At 37.1% G+C, this 20224-nt stretch overlaps 2 protein-coding genes across 4 annotated transcripts; both read left to right on the forward strand.

Annotated features, from left to right (window-relative positions):
• The first annotated feature begins 5031 nt into the window (after window positions 1-5031).
• LOC109180793 (COP9 signalosome complex subunit 7-like) lies at window positions 5032-9355 on the forward strand. Of its 3 annotated transcripts, none has more exons than XM_019330494.1 (9): window positions 5032-5447; window positions 5595-5670; window positions 6426-6514; window positions 6800-6889; window positions 7118-7162; window positions 7247-7317; window positions 7461-7599; window positions 8034-8139; window positions 8883-9355. In XM_019330494.1, exons 1-8 carry the CDS (start codon window positions 5286-5288, stop codon window positions 8103-8105), a joined length of 744 nt encoding a protein of 247 aa, XP_019186039.1. In that variant the 5' UTR covers window positions 5032-5285; the 3' UTR covers window positions 8106-8139; window positions 8883-9355. The 3 variants fall into 3 exon arrangements, with proteins under 3 accessions (XP_019186039.1, XP_019186040.1, XP_019186038.1); XM_019330495.1 differs by having other exon boundaries at window positions 8037-8139; XM_019330493.1 differs by having other exon boundaries at window positions 8051-8139.
• A 1317-nt stretch (window positions 9356-10672) lies between these two features.
• On the forward strand, window positions 10673-18477 carry LOC109180790 (plasma membrane ATPase 1-like). The gene is made up of 20 exons (XM_019330490.1): window positions 10673-10835; window positions 11598-11717; window positions 12010-12108; window positions 12216-12353; window positions 12469-12603; window positions 13191-13370; window positions 13453-13659; window positions 13744-13863; window positions 13963-14082; window positions 14164-14286; window positions 14372-14476; window positions 14566-14875; window positions 14959-15197; window positions 15283-15315; window positions 15399-15480; window positions 15647-15807; window positions 16192-16407; window positions 17244-17426; window positions 17511-17689; window positions 18204-18477. Exons 1-20 carry the CDS (start codon window positions 10776-10778, stop codon window positions 18298-18300), a joined length of 2907 nt encoding a protein of 968 aa, XP_019186035.1. The 5' UTR covers window positions 10673-10775; the 3' UTR covers window positions 18301-18477.
• Window positions 18478-20224: the final 1747 nt, after the last annotated feature.

A 20224-nucleotide genomic window follows, 5' to 3' on the forward strand; every position in this document is an offset into this window, starting at 1 on the left:
CAACTCAGGGATATTGCGGCTCAATTAAAGAAGTTGGAAATCATTGTACCATATGATTTTTTGGTGTGTTTTGCACTGGATACCCTCCCTCGGAGTACAATCCTTTTAAGATTTCCTACATCACACATAAAGTGGACTGGTCTATCAATGAGTTGATAACCAGGTGTGCAATGGAGGAACGAAGGCTTGTGGCTAAGCTTGGGTATGTTCCATCTTCTTTTGTTTGTTTCGAATCTAATATGTTAGAAGTTAATACTAGTTCTTGGTGGGTTGACTCTGGTTCAACAATCCACATTGCAAACTCTTTGCAGGATATGACAAAACTTAGACAGCCGTCGGGAACTGAGTGTAGCATCTTCTCTGGAAACAAGATTGCATCACCAGTAGAAGCTGTCGGAGTTTGCAATTTAGTTTTGGACAATGGCTTTGTATTGAAGTTAGAAAGGACATTTTATGTTCCTAGTTTTTCTAGGAACTTAGTTTCAGTATCTAGACTTGTACCCTTCGGATATTCTTTTGAATTTAATACCAATGATTTCAAGTTATTTCATTATTCTACTTGTGTTGGTACTGGTACAATGTCTGATGGTCTTTTCCGTCTTAAATTAAAGAATGATTCAGTTTACAATTCTTTACATGTTCAAAACGGCACCAAACGGTGTAGTATTAATGACAATTCTTCAATGTTGTGGCATCGGAGATTAGGTCATATCTCCCTTGAGCGTATTAAAAGGTTGGTAAAGGATGGAGTACTTTCTACTCTAGACTATACTGACTTTGAGACTTGCGTTTTAGGTTTTGTAAATATATATCGCCAAATGCATCTTATGTAATCAGTTTTGTAATATTGTTAAATGCATTTTAAGTCAACTACCATGTAGTGTGATGGCATCCCGATTACCATTCCAAATGGATGATTATAGGTTTGAATCTCGGTGGTGGGGGTTTAGATTCTTTGAGCTGAAAATGTTAGAAAAGTTTTGAAAAGTATATAGAACACTGTAAAGAGTCATGAGTATTTCAAATATATATATAAGATGTTGTGGCATTAATTGTAATATTAATTATTTTCCAAACCATATAGCTTTATTATATAAAGGATATATATATATAATAAAGGATATATATATCTAATAACTTAAAAGAAAATGCGGTGACATTTTCGTAAATAATTGAACATCGAAGTGCAAGTAAAATCACTTACAAGTGCACCTACTTTCACCTATAAGTGCATGTAATTTTGCCTTTTTAGCATTCACTTTCCGCAAACATTCATGCACCTGGGTGTGCTTATAACTATATGTGCAACTATTTATAAATATAGGTGCAACTACTTATAACTATAGGTGCACCTACTTTCACCTATAAGTGCATGTAATTTTGCCTTGTTAACATTCATTGATCTGAGTTCAGCGGGTAGTAATACCCCTGAAAACCACTCGCAAACATTCATACACCTAGGTGCAACTACTTATAACTATGTGTGCAACTACTTAGAACTATTTGTGCAACTACTTAGAACTATAGGTGCAACTAAGTATTGATGCTCAGTGTAAATTTTTACTTGCACCTATAATACATTTTACATGCACTTGTAATACATTTTACTTGCACTTCGATGTTCAATTATTTACGAAAATGCCACCGCGTATTTTTAAAAAATTAGTGTTTCTCATCCATTAGACCTGGACACGTGGACGAACAGAATTCATTCCTATTTCACGCCTGGGCGAAGCATTTGAGTGCGATTATATATATATATATATATATATATATATATATATATATATATATATATATATATATATATATATATACGCATTATTTTTCACATATGTTTTGCATTTTGCAAGTTTTGCTAAATTTTTTGTATAAAATTTCTAACGGAGCCAAAGTTATACGGAATTTGTCCGTCTATAAATAAGATAAATTTTGAATGAATAAATAATACGTATTATTATTTTGGCCAATGTAATAGAGCCAGTAACTTTCAAAAAAAAAAAATAATACGTATTATTTCAAAACGATGCATGTTTAGATTATTATTATTTTTTTATATCTACATATGCTAATATGCATATTTAGACTAAAACGATGATGCATGTTTGGAAGGTGTTGTTAGGAATATATCGGAATAATGCGGAAGCGAAGAATCGAAAATTGAGAATTATAGAAGTTAATTAATAGGGAAAATATATAAATGACAAATAAATAATTAACAAAGGGAAAATATAAAATATATCATAAATATATCAAAAGAGAATATAAAAGGAATATATATATGTATATATATAAATCTACGTGAGGGAGAAAGAAAGAAAGAAAGAGAATGAATTCAATGGAATTGATGCAAGGGATGATTTACAATGCAAATTCAAAGCCTATTTATACTCTAAAGGACAACAAATGTTGCGGCAAAAATGAGAAGAAGCACCAAAGACGGAGAGACGTGTAGGACGTGAACATGCATGTGACGCCAGCGATTCCAACATGGTGAAATGGTCTTCATGGATGAATTTTAGCCACAAATTATTATTTATGTCCTAACAATCTCCACCTTGGATCAAATTCATCATGGAATTAACAACTGGAACAGTCGACTAAACTCAAACACTGCTTGAACTTAGTAACAGGAAGAACCTCAGAATAGTAGGATGGATCACCATCAACCTCCTGTGTGACTGAAAGAGCATAAGCAACCAAGTTGTTTTCATCATCACTAGCATACCTAGCAGGTTTTTTAATTGTCCTCCTAGGACGATCCATGCAATGGAATACTCTCGTTGTGGCTCGACGAGAGGTGCGGTGCTAGTAGATGCATCAGACATTGATGAGGATACCGCAACTGAACCTGTCACAGTACTGCCATGCAAGACGTACAAGCTTCCAGATCGAGAAGCTTTCATGAGAACAAAAGAGCCTTTGATGACCTTTAGAACTCCACCTTCAGCTGTGTACTTGCACCCCAGAGATTCCAAGGTGCCCAATGATATCAGATTGCGTTTCAAATCAGGAATATACCGAACATTGGTAAGAGTCCTAACAACGTTATCATGAGTTTTAATCTGAACACTTCCAATTCCACTAACCTTGCATTGGGTATCATTACCCAACAAGACAACTCCACCATCAACCGGTTCCAGAGAAATGAACCAATCTTTGTGCAGACACATGTGGAATGTACAACCAGAGTCCAAAATCCACTCGGTTTCACTCCGTTTCTCACCGGAGCTAACAGATAACAACACATCACCATCTGAATCACTTTCAACAACACTAGCTTCAGCAGACTTCTTTTCTCTCTCTTGCTTGTTTTTCAGCTTGAAGCATTCAGTCACATCATGACCATGCTTCTTGCAGTACTTACAGGATTTGTTGGACTTGGATCTAGAATTTTTATTGCTACTCCCTGATTCAAGTGAACGACCCCTTACAGTAAAGCCTTCACCTTTGTCCTCAGACTTAATTTCAAAGTCAAACTTTTCTTTGGACAATAGGTTTGACTTAACATTGTCGAAAGTAAGGGTATCACTACTATTACCATACAGCATAATTTCTTTAAAATGCTTGTATGATTTAGGGAGAGATACAAGCAATAAAACAGCACGATCCTCATCGTCAATTATGACATCAATATTTTCCAAGTCCAATAAAACAGAATTGAATTCATCCAAGTGAGATTTAATAGAAGTACCTTCCGTCATACGGATTGTGTACAGACGCTCCTTCAAACGCAGCGTGTTGGCCAGAGTTTTGGCCATGTAAAGCGTATCCAGCTTGGACCATAAATCTGACGCAGTCGTCTCACTTACTACCTCACGTAGAACCTCTTTAGACAGGCACAAAAGAATGGTTGAACGTGCCTTGCCATCCAAATCTTCCCAAGTTTCATCTGTCATTGCTGCCGGTTTCTTCTTCTTCCCAGCTAGTGCTTTCTTCAAACCGTTCTGGGTTAGAACGGCTTCCATCTGAACCTTCCAGATAGAGAAGCTAATTTTCCCGTCGAACTTCTCGTTATCGAACTTAGTGACAGTCGACATCTTTGAAAATAATTCTCAAATAAACTTGGCTTTGATACCACTTGTTAGGAATATATCGGAATAATGCGGAAGCGAAGAATCGAAAATTGAGAATTATAGAAGTTAATTAATAGGAAAAATATATAAATGACAAATAAATAATTAACAAAGGGAAAATACAAAATATATCATAAATATATCAAAAGAGAATATAAAAGGAATATATGTATGTATATATATAAATCTACGTGAGGGAGAAAGAAAGAAAGAAAGAGAATGAATTCAAAGGAATTGATGCAAGGGATGATTTACAATGCAAATTCAAAGCCTATTTATACTCTAAAGGACAGCAAATGTTGCGGCAAAGATGAGAAGAAGCACCAAAGACGGAGAGACGTGTAGGACGTGAACATGCATGTGACGCCAGCGATTCCAACATGGTGAAATGGTCTTCATAGATGAATTTTAGCCACAAATTATTATTTATGTCCTAACAGGTGTGTATTTAGCCTAGAACAATGTCAGTAAACAGTGTTTAGCAGTGTTGTAAAAATCTTGTCTAGACACCGATTAATTGGCGCCTAGGCGCTGGACGACCGCCTAGTGTATCACCATAATCAGTGGTCTAGGCGGCTGGTCAGCTAGACGCGGATCGCCTAGGCCGCATAGTCGATCGATTAGCTATTGTTCCTTTCTTTTTTTTTTTTTAAATGGGTTATTTCAATCAAAACAATATTGGTTTGAGCGAAATAACACAAAAAAGTTAAAATAAATAAATAAATAAATAAATAAAGGGTCAAATAGGCCATGAAACTGCACACAATAAACCAATTAGGCCACCGAACTAAAAAAAAAACCTACAATTAAATCTCTAAACTAATATATTTCAATCAATTTGCAAGTTTTCTTCCTTTCTAATTGGTCATCCAATTAAAAATAATTTAATTTTTTTTAAAATTTAAAAAAAAAAAAAAAAAAAAAAAAAAACTCAACTCGTCTCCGGCGGATTGTTAGTCATCATCCACGATTGACCTCCGCATTGAAGTGTGAAGAAATTGGGTTAATTGGCCGATTGTTCGTTGTTCGCACCAACTCATACCGATCCATCTGCTCGCTCTCTACCCTATAGGTTCCAATTGCAGAGTCTCGGTTGCATATAAACCCTAAAACCTGCCGTATCAATGCTATCAAACCCTTCTCATCCTTAAAGTGTTGTAAGCATACAGATTTAGTTTTATTTGTTCGCAGAAGATTGGAAATTGGAAGATGGATATTGAAGAAAGGCAAGCGGAGCATATAGAGTACTTCGTGAAGCAAGCGTCAGCCCTCAAAGGTTCCGCCTTATCCACCACCGTCGTCGTCGAGGCCACTTCTCATCCCTCTCTTTTCGCTTTCTCCGAGATTCTCTCCGTTCCCAACGTTCTAGAGGTTTCCAACCCCCACATATGACCCATTGCATTTTTTTTTTTTTTTAAATTACATACTATTCATCCATAACATATTATTTTAGTTTTGCAACTTGTGAATCGCCATGGCACCATTGTTGATAATTTAGTTGTTGATTTATGTGTGCAGCTCGAAGGAACTGAGAATTCTATTTACCTCGACTTGCTTAGGATGTTTGCTCATGGAACATGGACTGAGTATAAAAGTTAGCGCTCTTTCTTTTGATTCTAGTTTAGCATCAGTTCATACCACTAATTCACTTGTTTTATGGTAGATTAACTTCTTGATTCATGGGGGAAGGGCAAAGGGCAATTGAGGGTTATATAATGTCAATAAAAAAAAAGATTTCTGGATTTGTGTTGTTCTGACTTGAATATACTTCTTTCAGCATGATTAGTTTCCATCTTAAGTATACTTAAAATAATTCTTAATTCTATATTTTTTTGAATACTTCCTTGGAAGGGATCATATTTTCCTGAACAGCATGTTTAATGACAGCTAGGATTCTGGGCACTTTCAATTTATTCACCTTAGGAAGTACTACATATTCGTTTGGCTTTATGGTACAATATACTTTTGTTATGTATGGTATACCTGTGATTTTTTGGTACTGTATAAAAGTATAAAACAATTTTGAGATAGAAATGATCAAACCTTTTCCATATTCTATGGCCAAATAATTTCAATCATGAACTCATATGTATCTCTTGACTTCCCTGATAGTTCCAACTATTGTTAGGGAGGCCTTTCTTGTTTGGATGCCTGAAAAGGTTTTGGTCAGAAGTTTAAAGGGTGTGTGTGTGTGTTTATATATATGTATATATATGTATATAAGTGAAAAGCAAATGTCTTTGCACTTGAGTAACATGCTCAATATGCTCATTCTGTAACTTCTGTTTAATCTATGTTGCTGATTGCCATTGCTTTACTCCTTTAATCAATGCTTATATGGTTTCCCAGGTATTGCTGGAAGGCTTCCTCAATTGGGACCTGATCAAGTGCTCAAGTTGAAGCAACTAACTGTGCTTACACTGGCTGAAACGACCAAGGTATATTCCTTACCTGTCTGGGTCCTTTAAGGGGACAACATATTCCTTGGGAACATTATCTCGTATTCTTGTTGACACAAGTGCTCTTGTATTACCTGTCTTTCTTCTATTTTACGGATTACTTCTGTTCATTGGTTATCATTCTTAAATGTATTATACATGCTGATGCTCATTTTACTATTTGGGGAGCATTGGGCTGTGGTATAAACTTGTGGACGTCATTTGCATTGTTGTTTTAACAAACACTTGTTTGAATGTTCAAGAACATATTACCTTCTTTTGTAGGTGCTGCCATATGATTTACTTATGCATGAGTTGGATATCACAAATGTCCGTGAACTTGAGGATTTCCTCATCAATGAGTGTATGTATGTGGTGAGTACTGAACTTCCCCTTTCTCCAACATTCTGTTAATACATTCTCTTCTTAGTGGAACAAGTTCAAAGATAACAAATTCATGCTACACTTGTTTGTTGTACTCCTTTTTCATCCTTGACTTGGGTATACTTTTATGCTGGTGACTGGTGAATAAGGTCTTCAGTTTATTGACCATGACTATTCTGATGCACTTTGATTTTCCATTCTTGTGGACTATGTGAACAGGGCATAGTTAGGGGAAAGCTGGACCAGTTGCGTAGATGCTTTGAGGTTGGTATAATTTCCATAACAAATTTATTATTACTTATCTGTTTATTCTCTGATCTCAAATTTGACAACCACCACCTATTTTAGGTGCAATTTGCAGCAGGGAGGGATCTCAGGCCTGGTCAATTAGGGAGTATGATAAATACACTAACTAATTGGTATGTAGTGCTTAGTTCTTTATGGTAGATTTGATTGTGGCTTCTCTATCTTTTCTGTGACCTTTAGACTTTTTAGAGATGAACTTGAACCCCTCGCCTCTTTCTTAATCAACTTTCGTTACTTTCATTTTGGTAAACCATAGGTTGACTACTTCAGACAATCTTCTCATATCAATTCAAGAGAAGATCAAATGGGCAGATACAATGAGTGAGTTGGACAAGAAGCACAAGAAGGATATGGAAGAAAAGGTTGAAGAAGTAAAGAAGTCCTTGTCCTTCAAGGTCAGTTAAACTAAGTATCTCTTGCAATTCATAATATGAATATTCCATTAGTTGCTAGTTTATCTAATTTCACATACAATAGAAGTAATGAGTTCCAGTCATGCTAGACACCTGTGCAACATTCTTAGACATTGTGGACTTTCTCCCTCTAAAATGTATGCTTAACTAACCCGTGTCTGGAATTGTGCTGTGTGGATAAAGTTGAAAACCCTACCTGTGTCAGACATTGCTGATTTAGTAGGGGTCAATAGGAGATGCCTTTTATGTTTAAGGAACATGTGAAAACTAGTTTTCGTTCTCCTAGTGAATTCTGGTTTATTTGCTTTTGTGTTCAATGTAGTACTCCTAGCTTCCCTACATTGATGATATGAGACTGATTTTATATCCAAGTACTTGGATATGCTAGTCGATGTGTCTTACTTACATTGTGGCAGAAGTTACAAACAAGCAGGCGGACATCGACTACAGAGGGCATGAGGAGATGTACTCTGAACCTGGTGGAGTGATGGATTATGAAGAAGACCGAAGCCGGCCCAAGAGGTAACTAAAATGGGACTTCACTAACAATGTAGTTGCATGCACAATCAAATATCTACTGAAAATTTCAGCTGGCCTTACCAGCAGAATGTGAACCGTTATTGAATTGTTAATACGAAAGGTCTATTTACAAACAAATTACTCTAATAATGCTAGCTCTTCTGTGTGTGTAATTCCCCGTCAGGGATGGGGACGGGGATACCCCTCCCCGCCCCATCCCCAAATAATTATTATAATTTCAAAAATTAAAATACTAAGTGTACACACACACACACACACACACACACACACACACACACACACACATATATATATATATATATATATATATATATATATATATGTGTGTGTGTGTGTGTGTGTGTGTGTGTACACTTAGTATTTTAATTTTTGAAATTAGGACTAAGGTTTTCAAATTGTTTTATTATTATTAAAAATTGCACTAATTTAACACTTTGACTAGGAATTGACTGGGGATGGAGATGGGGAATATTTCCAACTCCCCGCCGGGGACGGGGGAGCTCCCCGCCCCGTTGCCATCCCTAGGCGGGTAGGGGTATCCCTATCCCCATCCCTGACGGGGAATTACACACATTCCCTGAGACCCTGACCACGTCTCCGTTCCTCGAAAATTTTCCCCATCCCTGTCCCCGACGGGGACAGGGCAAATTGTCATCCCTACTTCTAACTTCATATGGTTGAGTTCCCTTATATTCTCCGATGCTGAACTTTTGTAAATAATGCAGAAGACGGCATCCTATTGGTTGAGGCCTGAGGGATGGAGTGAATGTGGATCGGTTTAGTCAGGCTACCACCACCAGCCAGCCTTTTGTTCATTGGCCATACCAACAACGCGTGATTGCTTGCTTGCTGCTTTAGATAATGTTGTTGCCTTGGAATTGAGCTCTTACAAAATCAAATTTTAGACTTGAAGTATTGACAGTACAAGCTTTTGTATGTAAACCTCATTGACTTTTTTATTTTTTAAAGTTGGCACAAGAAGATCAAGTACGGGGAAGCAGCTGAAGTTTATCATACCTATCAATGTGCTTTCGTTCACTCACCGCCGTGATGGAATATGTTAGATCCATCACTCTGAATTACAGAGTACATTATATAGTTGCTAAAATTAGTTTGATGAATGTAGGAATGGTTTGATTTTTACTGCGAAAATTTCAGTTTCCCCAATGAATGGAATTCCTTGGATGCGTTTCAGCTCTGGCCTCGGTCTAGATTTTGTAGATTGCAATTAACCTCTTCGGCAAATTAAACTATGGATCATGGTTCACATTGTAATGTGGATTGCAGATAAATGTTTATTTTTAGTTTATTGAATATTCATTTTAATGTATTGAAAGTTCATCTTTTCGTAGTATATTTAAAAATGAATTTTTAGTACATAAAAAATAAACCTTTTAAAAAATAAACATTATGTATTAAAAGTGAACTTTTATCATGCTAAAAATGAATCTTATGTCAATAGTTTATTTTGTAAGGTAGACTATGATTCATGGTATAATGAACATAGTCGCTTGAGACTCCGCTCCCATCTCATAATCTCTACTTTGTAGCTCAAGGATCACTATGGGAAAAGTAAAATAAAAAATAGCTGGTTTGTATAATTTTCCTTCGGACTCTTAGAGCATCTCCATCAATGCATCTTGGTGTGGTTTTTGAGAAAACAAGACTTATGTGGGGGAAATAGGGTGAGGAGGGAGAAGTTTTTGGACTGAGCATGTAAGGCCTGCGTGGAGAAATGACAACCGTTTGTTTGTGCGTGGAGAAATGACAACCGCAGGCGAGTAAAAGTTCTTTTTTTTTTTTTTTTTGTTAAGATTTTTTTTTTTTCTCCTCTCCTATCTCTCTTTTCTAATCACACCTGCAAAAATTCTTCAAAAATTACAACTATTGAGGATGCTCTAAATATGAGTTTTTCTTATGTAAAACGTATAATACAAAATTAAATTGATTTTGAAATGGACACTAAAAAATGGGATTTAGAAGACGGACAATAAAGTGGCAAGGGCAAGGTACATATGGGAATGATAGGAAAACACAAGTAGTGTTGATAAACTAACAATGGGGTATACAATACATATAAGCCCGTACAACTATGTATGTACTTGTTCGTTGTATCCAATGGCGGCAACTAAGCCTTTGTCCTTCACTCTACAATCTACACAGCTTAATAATATACATATGTATGATCATTGCCGGCTATTTCAATTCCTCAAAATATTCACCAACCCTCTGTCTACATTTGGAGCATTATATTCTCTTTCTTTCCATTTCCCTTTTGTTTTGATCTGTTGTTTTCTCCTATGCTCATATCGCCACATTCCACATGCCTATATATACTTGTCATAATTTGTGCTTTGTTCTTGTAGTACCCTGTCCTCTTCAACTAACATTGAATGCTTCATCATACAACTTGATAGGATCATCATACGGCCGGGTAGAAATTAAATACTACTCGATAATGCATGCATAATAGCTACTAGCTTGCATTTTGGCATGCTCTATGAAAATCGGTTTAACAATTTCTATGTTTGTGTAAGTAAGGGTAATTACGTTGCTAAACCATTTATATGAAGTTGCAGATTATCTAGAAGAAATTTGAGGGTGAAGAATAAGGAGCCATGGCAGATGATGATAAGTCTATTGCTCTCACTGCTGTTATCAAGGAAGCTGTTGATCTGGTATGTCGTAGTGTTTATTTATAGTAGAGTCCTTCTGATTGGGAGAAATCCACATTTCACTCGATCTACTTCCTATATATATGTGTGTGTTGGGGTTCACCCCAGCCAAGATGGCAAGAGATCCGCACTTGTAAGCACAAGGTTACGGGTTCGAATTCTTGCCCCCTTGGTTTGAGCCGGTCAGCTATGGATAACCTAGACTGGTTTACCTTTTAGTGGTCCTTTGCCGACTAAGGTACAAGGCAAGGTTTACCCACACCCCCCAAAAGGGCTGAACAAACAAATATATGGGTCACCCCAACCAAGATGACAAGAGATTCACACTTGCAACCACAAGGTCACGAGTTTGAATTCTTGCCCCCTGAGCCGGTCAGCTATGGGTACCCTAGATTGGTTTACCTTTTTGTGGTCCTTTGCCGACTAGGGTACAAGGCAAGGTTTACCCACACCCCTCAAAAGGGATGAACAAACAAATATATGGGGTCACCCTAGCCAAGATGACAAGAGATTCACACTTGCAACCACAAGGTCACGAGTTTGAATTCTTGTCCCTTGGTTTGAGCTGGTCAGCTATAGGTAACCTAGGCTGGTTTACCTCTTTGTGGTCTTTTACTGGTTAGGGTCACAAGGCGAGGTTTACCCCTGCCCCCAAAAAGACTGAACAAACAAATATATGTGTGTGTGTCCATGAATCCATGATAAAGAATGGTCTTTAAGGACCCAATGTTGCAATAGCTGAGACTAGAATTTCGGGTTGTGCAGGAAAACATACCTCTAGAGGAAGTGTTTGATCATCTTAAATGTACAAGAGAAGGTTTGAGTGCAGATGCTGTTCAAGAGCGGGTGGCTATGTTTGGATACAATAAACTCGAAGAGAAAAAGGTTAGGAGATTCTTTAATAATTTGGACATTCCTTCATCTTTGGCTACCACTTGTTAGGATAAGGGTTTACCACTTATGCCAAAAGGTATAGCTAATAACGAAGACATAACTTTATTTCCTTATACTGCTATACATTTTCGAGAAGTTGGGTGTTGGACTTGGCTCCTCTGCCGAACAGTTCCCCAGCCACCGGGTGCTAGACTTGACATTTACTGGCCTCCGCCCAACAATTTTTCTATGCCTTTAGTCTTTCTGTTTGTTTACTTATAGTATGCTGTTTTTCCACCCCCAGGAGAACAAAATACTCAAGTTTTTGGGGTTTATGTGGAACCCGCTTTCATGGGTGATGGAAGCAGCGGCTATAATGTCTATTGCATTGGCCAACGGAGGGGTAAGGATATATGTTTGGATGCTCATTTTCTTACTAGTTTCATTAGTCCATTGATTCTCCTTTTGTTCTGAATTTGACAATGTAATTCGAGAATATAATGCGTGCAGGGGAAGGGTCCAGATGTTTATGACTTTGCAGGGATCATAGCATTGCTTATTATCAACTCCACCATTAGTTTTATCGAGGAAAACAATGCTGGCAATGCTGCTGCCGCTCTTATGGCTCGTTTAGCTCCAAAAGCCAAGGTTTTATTTCTTCAATTCCTTGTGAAATCTCATTATCAGCACCTTTCAAGTTTAGCACTTTTTTACTTTATGCTCTTGATGGAGAAGTTTTTGAGTCTCGAGTTACTATTTCCAGGTCTTGCGAGATGGAAAATGGAGTGAGGAAGATGCTTCGATGTTGGTTCCTGGTGATATCGTTAGTATCAAATTAGGAGACATTATTCCAGCCGATGCTCGTCTCCTGGAAGGCGATCCACTAAAGATTGATCAGGTAAATATAACTATTGTTAGGATCAAACGCTTACCATTACACCAAAAGCTATAGTTTATGGCGAAGGCGTAACTTTATTTTCTTATATACTGTCACATTTTCAAGAGGTAGGATTCTGGACTTGACCCTTCACCCGTCTCCACCCAACAATCAGTATAACCACCAATTGTTGGATTTGACCCTTTATCGGCCTTTGCCCAATAATTTCCCCTCGGGCCCTCCCAGCACATGTCAGTCTTAACTGCACAGTTTTTGCTCTTGCTAAGACTCGAATCCGTTACCTAGTTCTGATACCACTTGTTAGGATCAAGCGCGTTGTGCTTTCGCTATGAGTTATAGTTTTTGGCGTAGTGGTAAACACCTGATCCGAACAAGTCACGGGTTCGAGTAGGAATTGGTGGGCGAGTACTAGACTTGGTCCTTCATTGGCCTCTGCCTAACAATCCCCTAGCCACATGGTGCTGGACTTGGCCTTGGCCTTTTACCGGCCTCTGTGCAACAACTTTAGATATGAACTGAAGAGGAGGAGGAGTCTGTGCATTAGATTAATCTTGTGCTTTTGTTTAACGTTTCAACTCTTTTTGCAGTCTGCTCTCACCGGAGAATCCCTTCCTGTAACCAAGAATCCCGGTGATGGTGTTTACTCAGGTTCAACCTGTAAGCAAGGTGAAATCGAAGCAGTTGTTATTGCAACTGGAGTTCATACTTTCTTTGGAAAGGCAGCTCATCTTGTTGAAAACACAACACATGTTGGGCATTTCCAGCAGGTTTCTCTCTTAAACCTCCAAGAATTCGACAGAATATATTGTTGTTAAGGATTCAAATTATGTTTCATGTGTTGTCTGTCAGGTTCTGACTTCCATAGGAAACTTCTGCATTTGCTCGATTGCCATCGGGATGGTTATAGAAATTATTGCAATATATGGGATTCAAGAAAGAGGCTATCGAACCGGGATTGATAATCTACTCGTTTTGCTAATTGGTGGCATTCCAATTGCCATGCCAACCGTTCTTTCTGTCACCATGGCTATAGGCTCTCACCGTTTATCACAACAGGTCAGTAGATTCAAAACCGCAATTCTTGCTTTTGATCACAAGCGAAGAAGGTTTAACTAAGCGGCCCGGGCCATCATTATGCAGGGTGCCATAACAAAGAGAATGACTGCCATCGAGGAGATGGCCGGGATGGATGTGCTGTGCAGTGATAAAACTGGCACTCTCACACTCAACAAGCTTAGTGTTGATAAGAACTTGATTGAGGTTATTAAGACCTTTGATTTTGTTTTTGTTCTGTCAAAACCGTATATTTTAGAGGAAAATGAACATAAAGGTCAAGGCTCACTGTTTTTGTTTTTTCAGGTTTTTCCCAAAAATATCGACAAAGATACGGTGGTATTGTATGCTGCAATGGCGTCGAGGCTAGAAAATCAAGATGCCATTGATGCTGCTATCGTTTCAATGCTCTCAGATCCCAAGGAGGTATTTAAGAAACCAAAATTTTTTGTGAGTTTTTGGGTCGAAGGTTAGTTCATTTCGATTGATGATTGTTGGTTGTTTAAGGCTCGAGCTGGGATCACCGAAGTTCACTTCCTCCCATTCAATCCAACCGACAAAAGGACCGCTCTGACATACACTGATAAAGCCGGGAAAATGCACCGAGTAAGCAAGGGGGCACCCGAGCAGGTAGTGAGTCTAATTTAGGAACAACATTTCATTTGCTATTGTCGCCATTGCTAACTTTGTTTTCGACTTTTCATGCTCTCAACAGATTCTTAATCTAGCTCATAATAAGAAAGAAATCGAGCGCAAGGTGCACACTATTATTGACAGATTTGCGGAACGTGGGCTGCGTTCTCTTGGAGTTGCTTACCAGGTAGCTCAAATAGATGAACTAATCGTTGTTCTTGGATAGGGTGCCCCGGGTGTTATTAGTAAATATTTACGCTATTCTTCAATCTGTAGGCAGTACCCGAGGGCACGAAAGAGAGCCCAGGTGGCCCGTGGGAGTTCGTTGGCCTTCTCCCGCTTTTTGATCCTCCTCGCCACGACAGTGCTGAAACCATCAGTCGTGCGCTTGATCTTGGTGTAAGTGTCAAGATGATCACAGGTGACCAATTGGCGATTGCTAAGGAAACGGGACGAAGGCTCGGAATGGGCACGAATATGTACCCTTCGTCTTCGTTGCTCGGGCAAACAAAGGACGAGGCAGTTGCAACTCTGCCAGTGGATGAACTGATCGAGAAGGCCGATGGATTTGCTGGTGTTTTTCCCGGTACGTTTTCTAAATTTGTTCACGAATTAGTGCAAGCAGCTCGATATGATGATAATAATCCTAACTCCCCTATCTATCTGCAGAGCATAAGTACGAGATTGTGAAGAAGCTACAGGCTCGAAAACACATTTGTGGAATGACGGGTGATGGTGTAAACGATGCCCCGGCCTTAAAGATTGCAGACATTGGTATCGCGGTCGCAGATTCTACTGACGCTGCTCGTAGCGCGTCTGACATAGTCCTAACCGAGCCCGGTTTAAGTGTCATCATCAGTGCAGTCTTAACCAGCAGGGCAATCTTCCAAAGAATGAAAAACTACACGGTAACTAAAAACAAGAAACCGCAATTCTGGTAACCTCTGAATTTCGTGATCTCCTAAAATAACATTGTCGCTTTAATTTCTGCAGATATATGCTGTGTCCATCACTATCCGTATTGTTGTAAGTAATGTGAGATTTTGGTAATATATACCGGTCTCGTAAGGTTTATAACATAATATATATCAACTCTTTCATGTATGCAGCTAGGATTCATGCTGCTGACTGTGTTTTGGAAATTTGATTTCCCCCCTTTTATGGTTCTTGTCATTGCAATCCTCAACGATGGTTAGTGATCGATCGTTTAGAAGTTGTGTCACGGGTTCTATTGCGTGGCGCTGTTTGTTGAGCATATAATATATAAACATAAATGTGCAATCCAACTATCAGCTTAGTTGAGACGGAGGGCATGCTTCGATTTGGTATCTGAAGGACCGACTTGCTTGTTTTATAGGTACAATCATGACAATATCGAAAGATAGGGTGAAACCTTCTCCAGTTCCAGACAGTTGGAAGCTGAGCGAGATCTTCACCACTGGGATTGTTCTAGGTGCCTATATGGCTTTAATGACTGTCATATTCTTCTGGCTTGCATATGAAACTAATTTCTTTGAGGTAATTGGCAATATAATGCATCTCATTTCATCTCTCAATATATATATATATATATATATATATATATATATATATACTGCAATTTGTTCCTGCAGCTAGCATTTTGGGTATATATCTGTTAGGATCAATCCTTTACCATTATGCCAAAAGTTATAGCTCGTAGTAAAGGAGCAACTAACTTTATTTCCTTAAACTGTCATTACGGGCGCTGGACTTGTCCCTTTACCAGCCTCCGCTCAACAATCTCTTACCCACCAATTGCTGGACTTGACCCGTAACCGGCCTCCGCCCAATAATCCTCTACCCATCAATTGTTGAACTTGGCCCGTTACAGGCTTCGGCGCAACATTATCTATCTTTGATTCTTTTTTTTTTTTTTTGCAGAAAGCTTTTGGTGTGCAGGATTTCAATAGGCACCATTTTGATATGGAAAATGATGAGGATGTAGCCAAGAAGCTTAAAGAACATTTGGCATCTGCTCTGTATCTTCAAGTCAGCACCATTAGCCAGGCCTTAATTTTTGTGACTCGCTCTAGGGGCTTTTCTTTCACAGAACGACCTGGTCTTCTCCTTGTTACAGCCTTCATCATTGCTCAGCTGGTATATATAATAAGACCTAACCGCCTATATATACTTGCACCATATATATGTAGGGTTAGGTTCCATTGCAATCACTCACCATTAGATATGCATAAATGCATTATAAAGTGTTCGGAAATGCATTATTAGGTGTGGTACATTTGTGCATTTTATTCTAGTCACTATATGATGCATTTATGGGAGCGTTATGCTGTGCAACCGTGCGCACCATGCATGGTACACACGGTTGCAAAAACGAGATCGTTTTAACGTCCGACTTTAAAAAAATAAATTCAGTTTTGATTGTCGTTAACGGAGTTATGTTGTGCATAATTTGAATTATATAGTTCATTAATTCTGGATATATAGTTCATTAATTCTGGATATATAGTTCAAATTATGCACAACATAACACCGTTAACGGCAATCGAAACTGATTTTTTTTTTTAAAGTCGGACGTGTCTTTTTAATCAAAACGACGCCGTTTTTGCAACCGTGTGCACCATGCATGGGGCACACGATTGCACGGCATAATTTGCGACACCTAATGGTGCAATCTGCATGGAAAGTCCTGTCCGCATTTGATCCAATATATATATATATATATATATATATATATATATATATATATATATAACAGTTAGGATGAGCTTACCACTCCACCAAAAGCTATAGTTGGACTTGGCCTTTTACCGGCTTTCGCCCAACAATTCCCCGCTAGAGAGAAGGCCCTTTAGGCCTCTGCCTAACAATCCCCTAGCCACCAATTGATGGACTTAGCCCTTTATTGACATCCACCCAACAATAAATGATCGAACTCAAGTGAAGACAATAATGAAGTAACGCCTGTTTTGCAGATTGCAACTGTTATATCAGCAACTGCAGATTGGGGTTTTGCAGGGATCAGAAACATAGGATGGGGTTGGACTGGTGTGATCTGGTTGTACAACATTGTCACTTACATGCTTCTTGATCCTATCAAACTCGCTGTCCGATATGCACTGAGTGGGAGAGCCTGGGGGCTAGTAGTGAACAAAAGAGTGAGTCTTAAAGCTAAAATTTTAAAGTTGATGATTGTTTAGAACCACATCTCATCTGATAATTATATTGCATTTGATCTGCAGACTGCATTCTCGAGCACAAAGGACTTTGGAAGAGAAGTTCGAGAGGCGGCGTGGGCTGCTGAGCAGAGAACACTGCATGGGCTTGATGGAGGGGAGACCAAATTGTTTTCAGACCGCACCACGTTCAAGGAAATCAGCCTTATTGCAGAAGAAGCCAGAAAGCGCGCTGAGATTGCAAGGTTCCTTTTTCACCTCTTATTTTCACTGTTGTAAAAATAGGTCTAAGCGGCAGCCTAAAGGCTGGGCGCTTATAGATCGAAAAGATTTTAGCTCTAGATAACTTTTAGTCGGTCAGTCAATTAAGTGTCCAATTTGGTCGAGTCGACATCCAACTTAGCGCCCAACTCAATCAAGTCAGTATTGAGTTGTTGAGTCGCCTGGTCGTTGTTGCTAGCCTCACTTGTTCCTCTTCCATATTATATTACTCGAGTCAAGTTCTCAATAAACAGTCTAACTAACATATCTAGTTAATAGTTCACAACCACTACGTTTTCTTTTAATATATAATTACTCGACCGTCTAAGCGCCCAATTAGCATCTAGCGCCTTCTGCAACATTGTGTCTTCTTTCACTTCCATTATTTGTTGTTTGGTGAGTTGCAATTCTTGGTTGTTTCCATTATTTGTTGTTTGGTGAGTTGCAATTCTTGATTGTTTTAGTCTCTGAGACAATTGAAATGTGAATAATGTGCAGGCTGAGAGAGATTCATACACTGAAAGGGAGGGTGGAGTCTTCGGCCAAGCTAAGGGGTTTTGACATTGAAGCCATGAACAATCACTACACTCTTTGACTTACTTCATTTCAACATCTTTTTTACTTTATCAATCTTTGTATGGTGTGAAGAAACATATATGCTTTGCAAGCGATTGAGGAAATGCCTCTTCGAAATTGCAACGGATGACAAAGGGGAAACAGAAAAAAACATTGCATTTAATCAACAACTAATAACAAAATTTCTTCGTCTTCCTATGAGCAATTTTTCAAGTGTTGCAAAAAAATAAAATCTTTCCATATTATATAGATTCTTTTCATGCTTACTCACTTATAAAATAAGTCAATCAAATATATTGAAAAGAGCAAAATTGAAAAAAAAAATATTGTATAAGTTAACACTGTATCTAATTACTCCAATACATTTTTATTCTCAATAAATCCTTACGAAATGAAAGAAATACTCTATGAACCAAAAGAAAAAACAAAAAAAAAAAAAAAAAAAAAAAAAGTCCTATGATGAAACACATATATCTCTATTTTCTATCTAAAATATAAACAATACTATTAATAAAAGTAAAATCCTCCTCTTCATCTTTCCTATCCAAACTAATATGAATATTAATTAATTGATAAAAAAAATGTAATAATACTTAATTAGTAACAAAATTTTATATAAAAATTAATTAATATTTAATAAATTTTTACCACAAATTAAAGTCAATATGTACTTAAAAATGAAAAATAATTATCAAATTCTGAGAATAATTAAATCATTATAATTGTGAAAATAATGGAAATAAATTCTGCATAATAAATGAAAAAATTCCTTGGGGAGCGTAATTTTATAAGCAAATAATATTTTATTAATCTATATATATATATATATATATATATATATATATAAACAAAATCCTCCTATTTCATTTTTCCCGCTCAAACTTTTGTAGTAAAGCTTATTTGATAAACAAAAATGTCAAATAGAAATTAATTAAAATTTATTAATTGGTAACATTGCATAATTGATAATATTATGTATGGTATTATATTCTATAATATAATTGACAATATTATTGTTCAAGTATAATAAAAACCATATGTAGTAATAGTAATGTAATAATAAAATAAAATTACAATAATAATAATAATATTATTATTATTAATATAATAATAATAATAATAATAATAATAATAATAATAATAATAATAATAATAATAATAATAATAATAATAATAATCCAAACAAATTATATACAAAATAAAATAAAAAATAAAAAAAAATAAGAAGAAGAAGACAAAGGGGAGTCGCTCCCCTTTGTAAATGATGTGGGATCATTTTGGTCCCACATTAAAAGTGTTTGGAAAGAGGAGCTCTTAAGCTCCTCTATATAAGAGGAACAATGCTCTTCTTCCAAAAATAATTACTTGTACATCGACTTTTATTTAAAAAACCTTAGTTTAATGGAATAAGAAACCCTAGATTGTAGATTAAGACAATTTGTAGTTAATTTCCTTTCTAAATTCATATACGAATTGCTCTTAGTCTTCAAACTACACAAATTAATAACGAGAAAACCTTAATTGCATGAATTACAAATATAATTAACAACAGAGGTGTAGAAGACAGAGGCCGAATACATACCTTTGTAATCGAGATTGCAAGATAGAGAGCAGACGAGCTAAGATGTAGAAGCGAAAGAACAAGGATGAATGATGAAGACAAAATGAATGATGAAGACAATGAGATGAATTGAACAGAGAAGATTTGAGCGTTAGATAGCAGTAGACACAGATAGATAAACAATCGGAAATGTCTAGACGATTTGTTCTAGACTTTTTTTTTTTTTAAATCATTATAATTGCTACATGTGTAGATGGATTATAATTTATTATAGAGTTTTTCCCCAAAATGTTCTCTCGACTATCGCTCATTCTCAATTTTGCATTCCAACTTTCAATTGCAGCCAATGTGGTCCTTTAACTTTTAAAAATTACCCAAAATT

The sequence above is a fragment of the Ipomoea nil genome, unplaced genomic scaffold (genome assembly GCF_001879475.1).
Source record: "Ipomoea nil cultivar Tokyo-kokei standard unplaced genomic scaffold, Asagao_1.1 scaffold1034, whole genome shotgun sequence".
Taxonomy (NCBI): Eukaryota; Viridiplantae; Streptophyta; class Magnoliopsida; order Solanales; family Convolvulaceae; genus Ipomoea; species Ipomoea nil.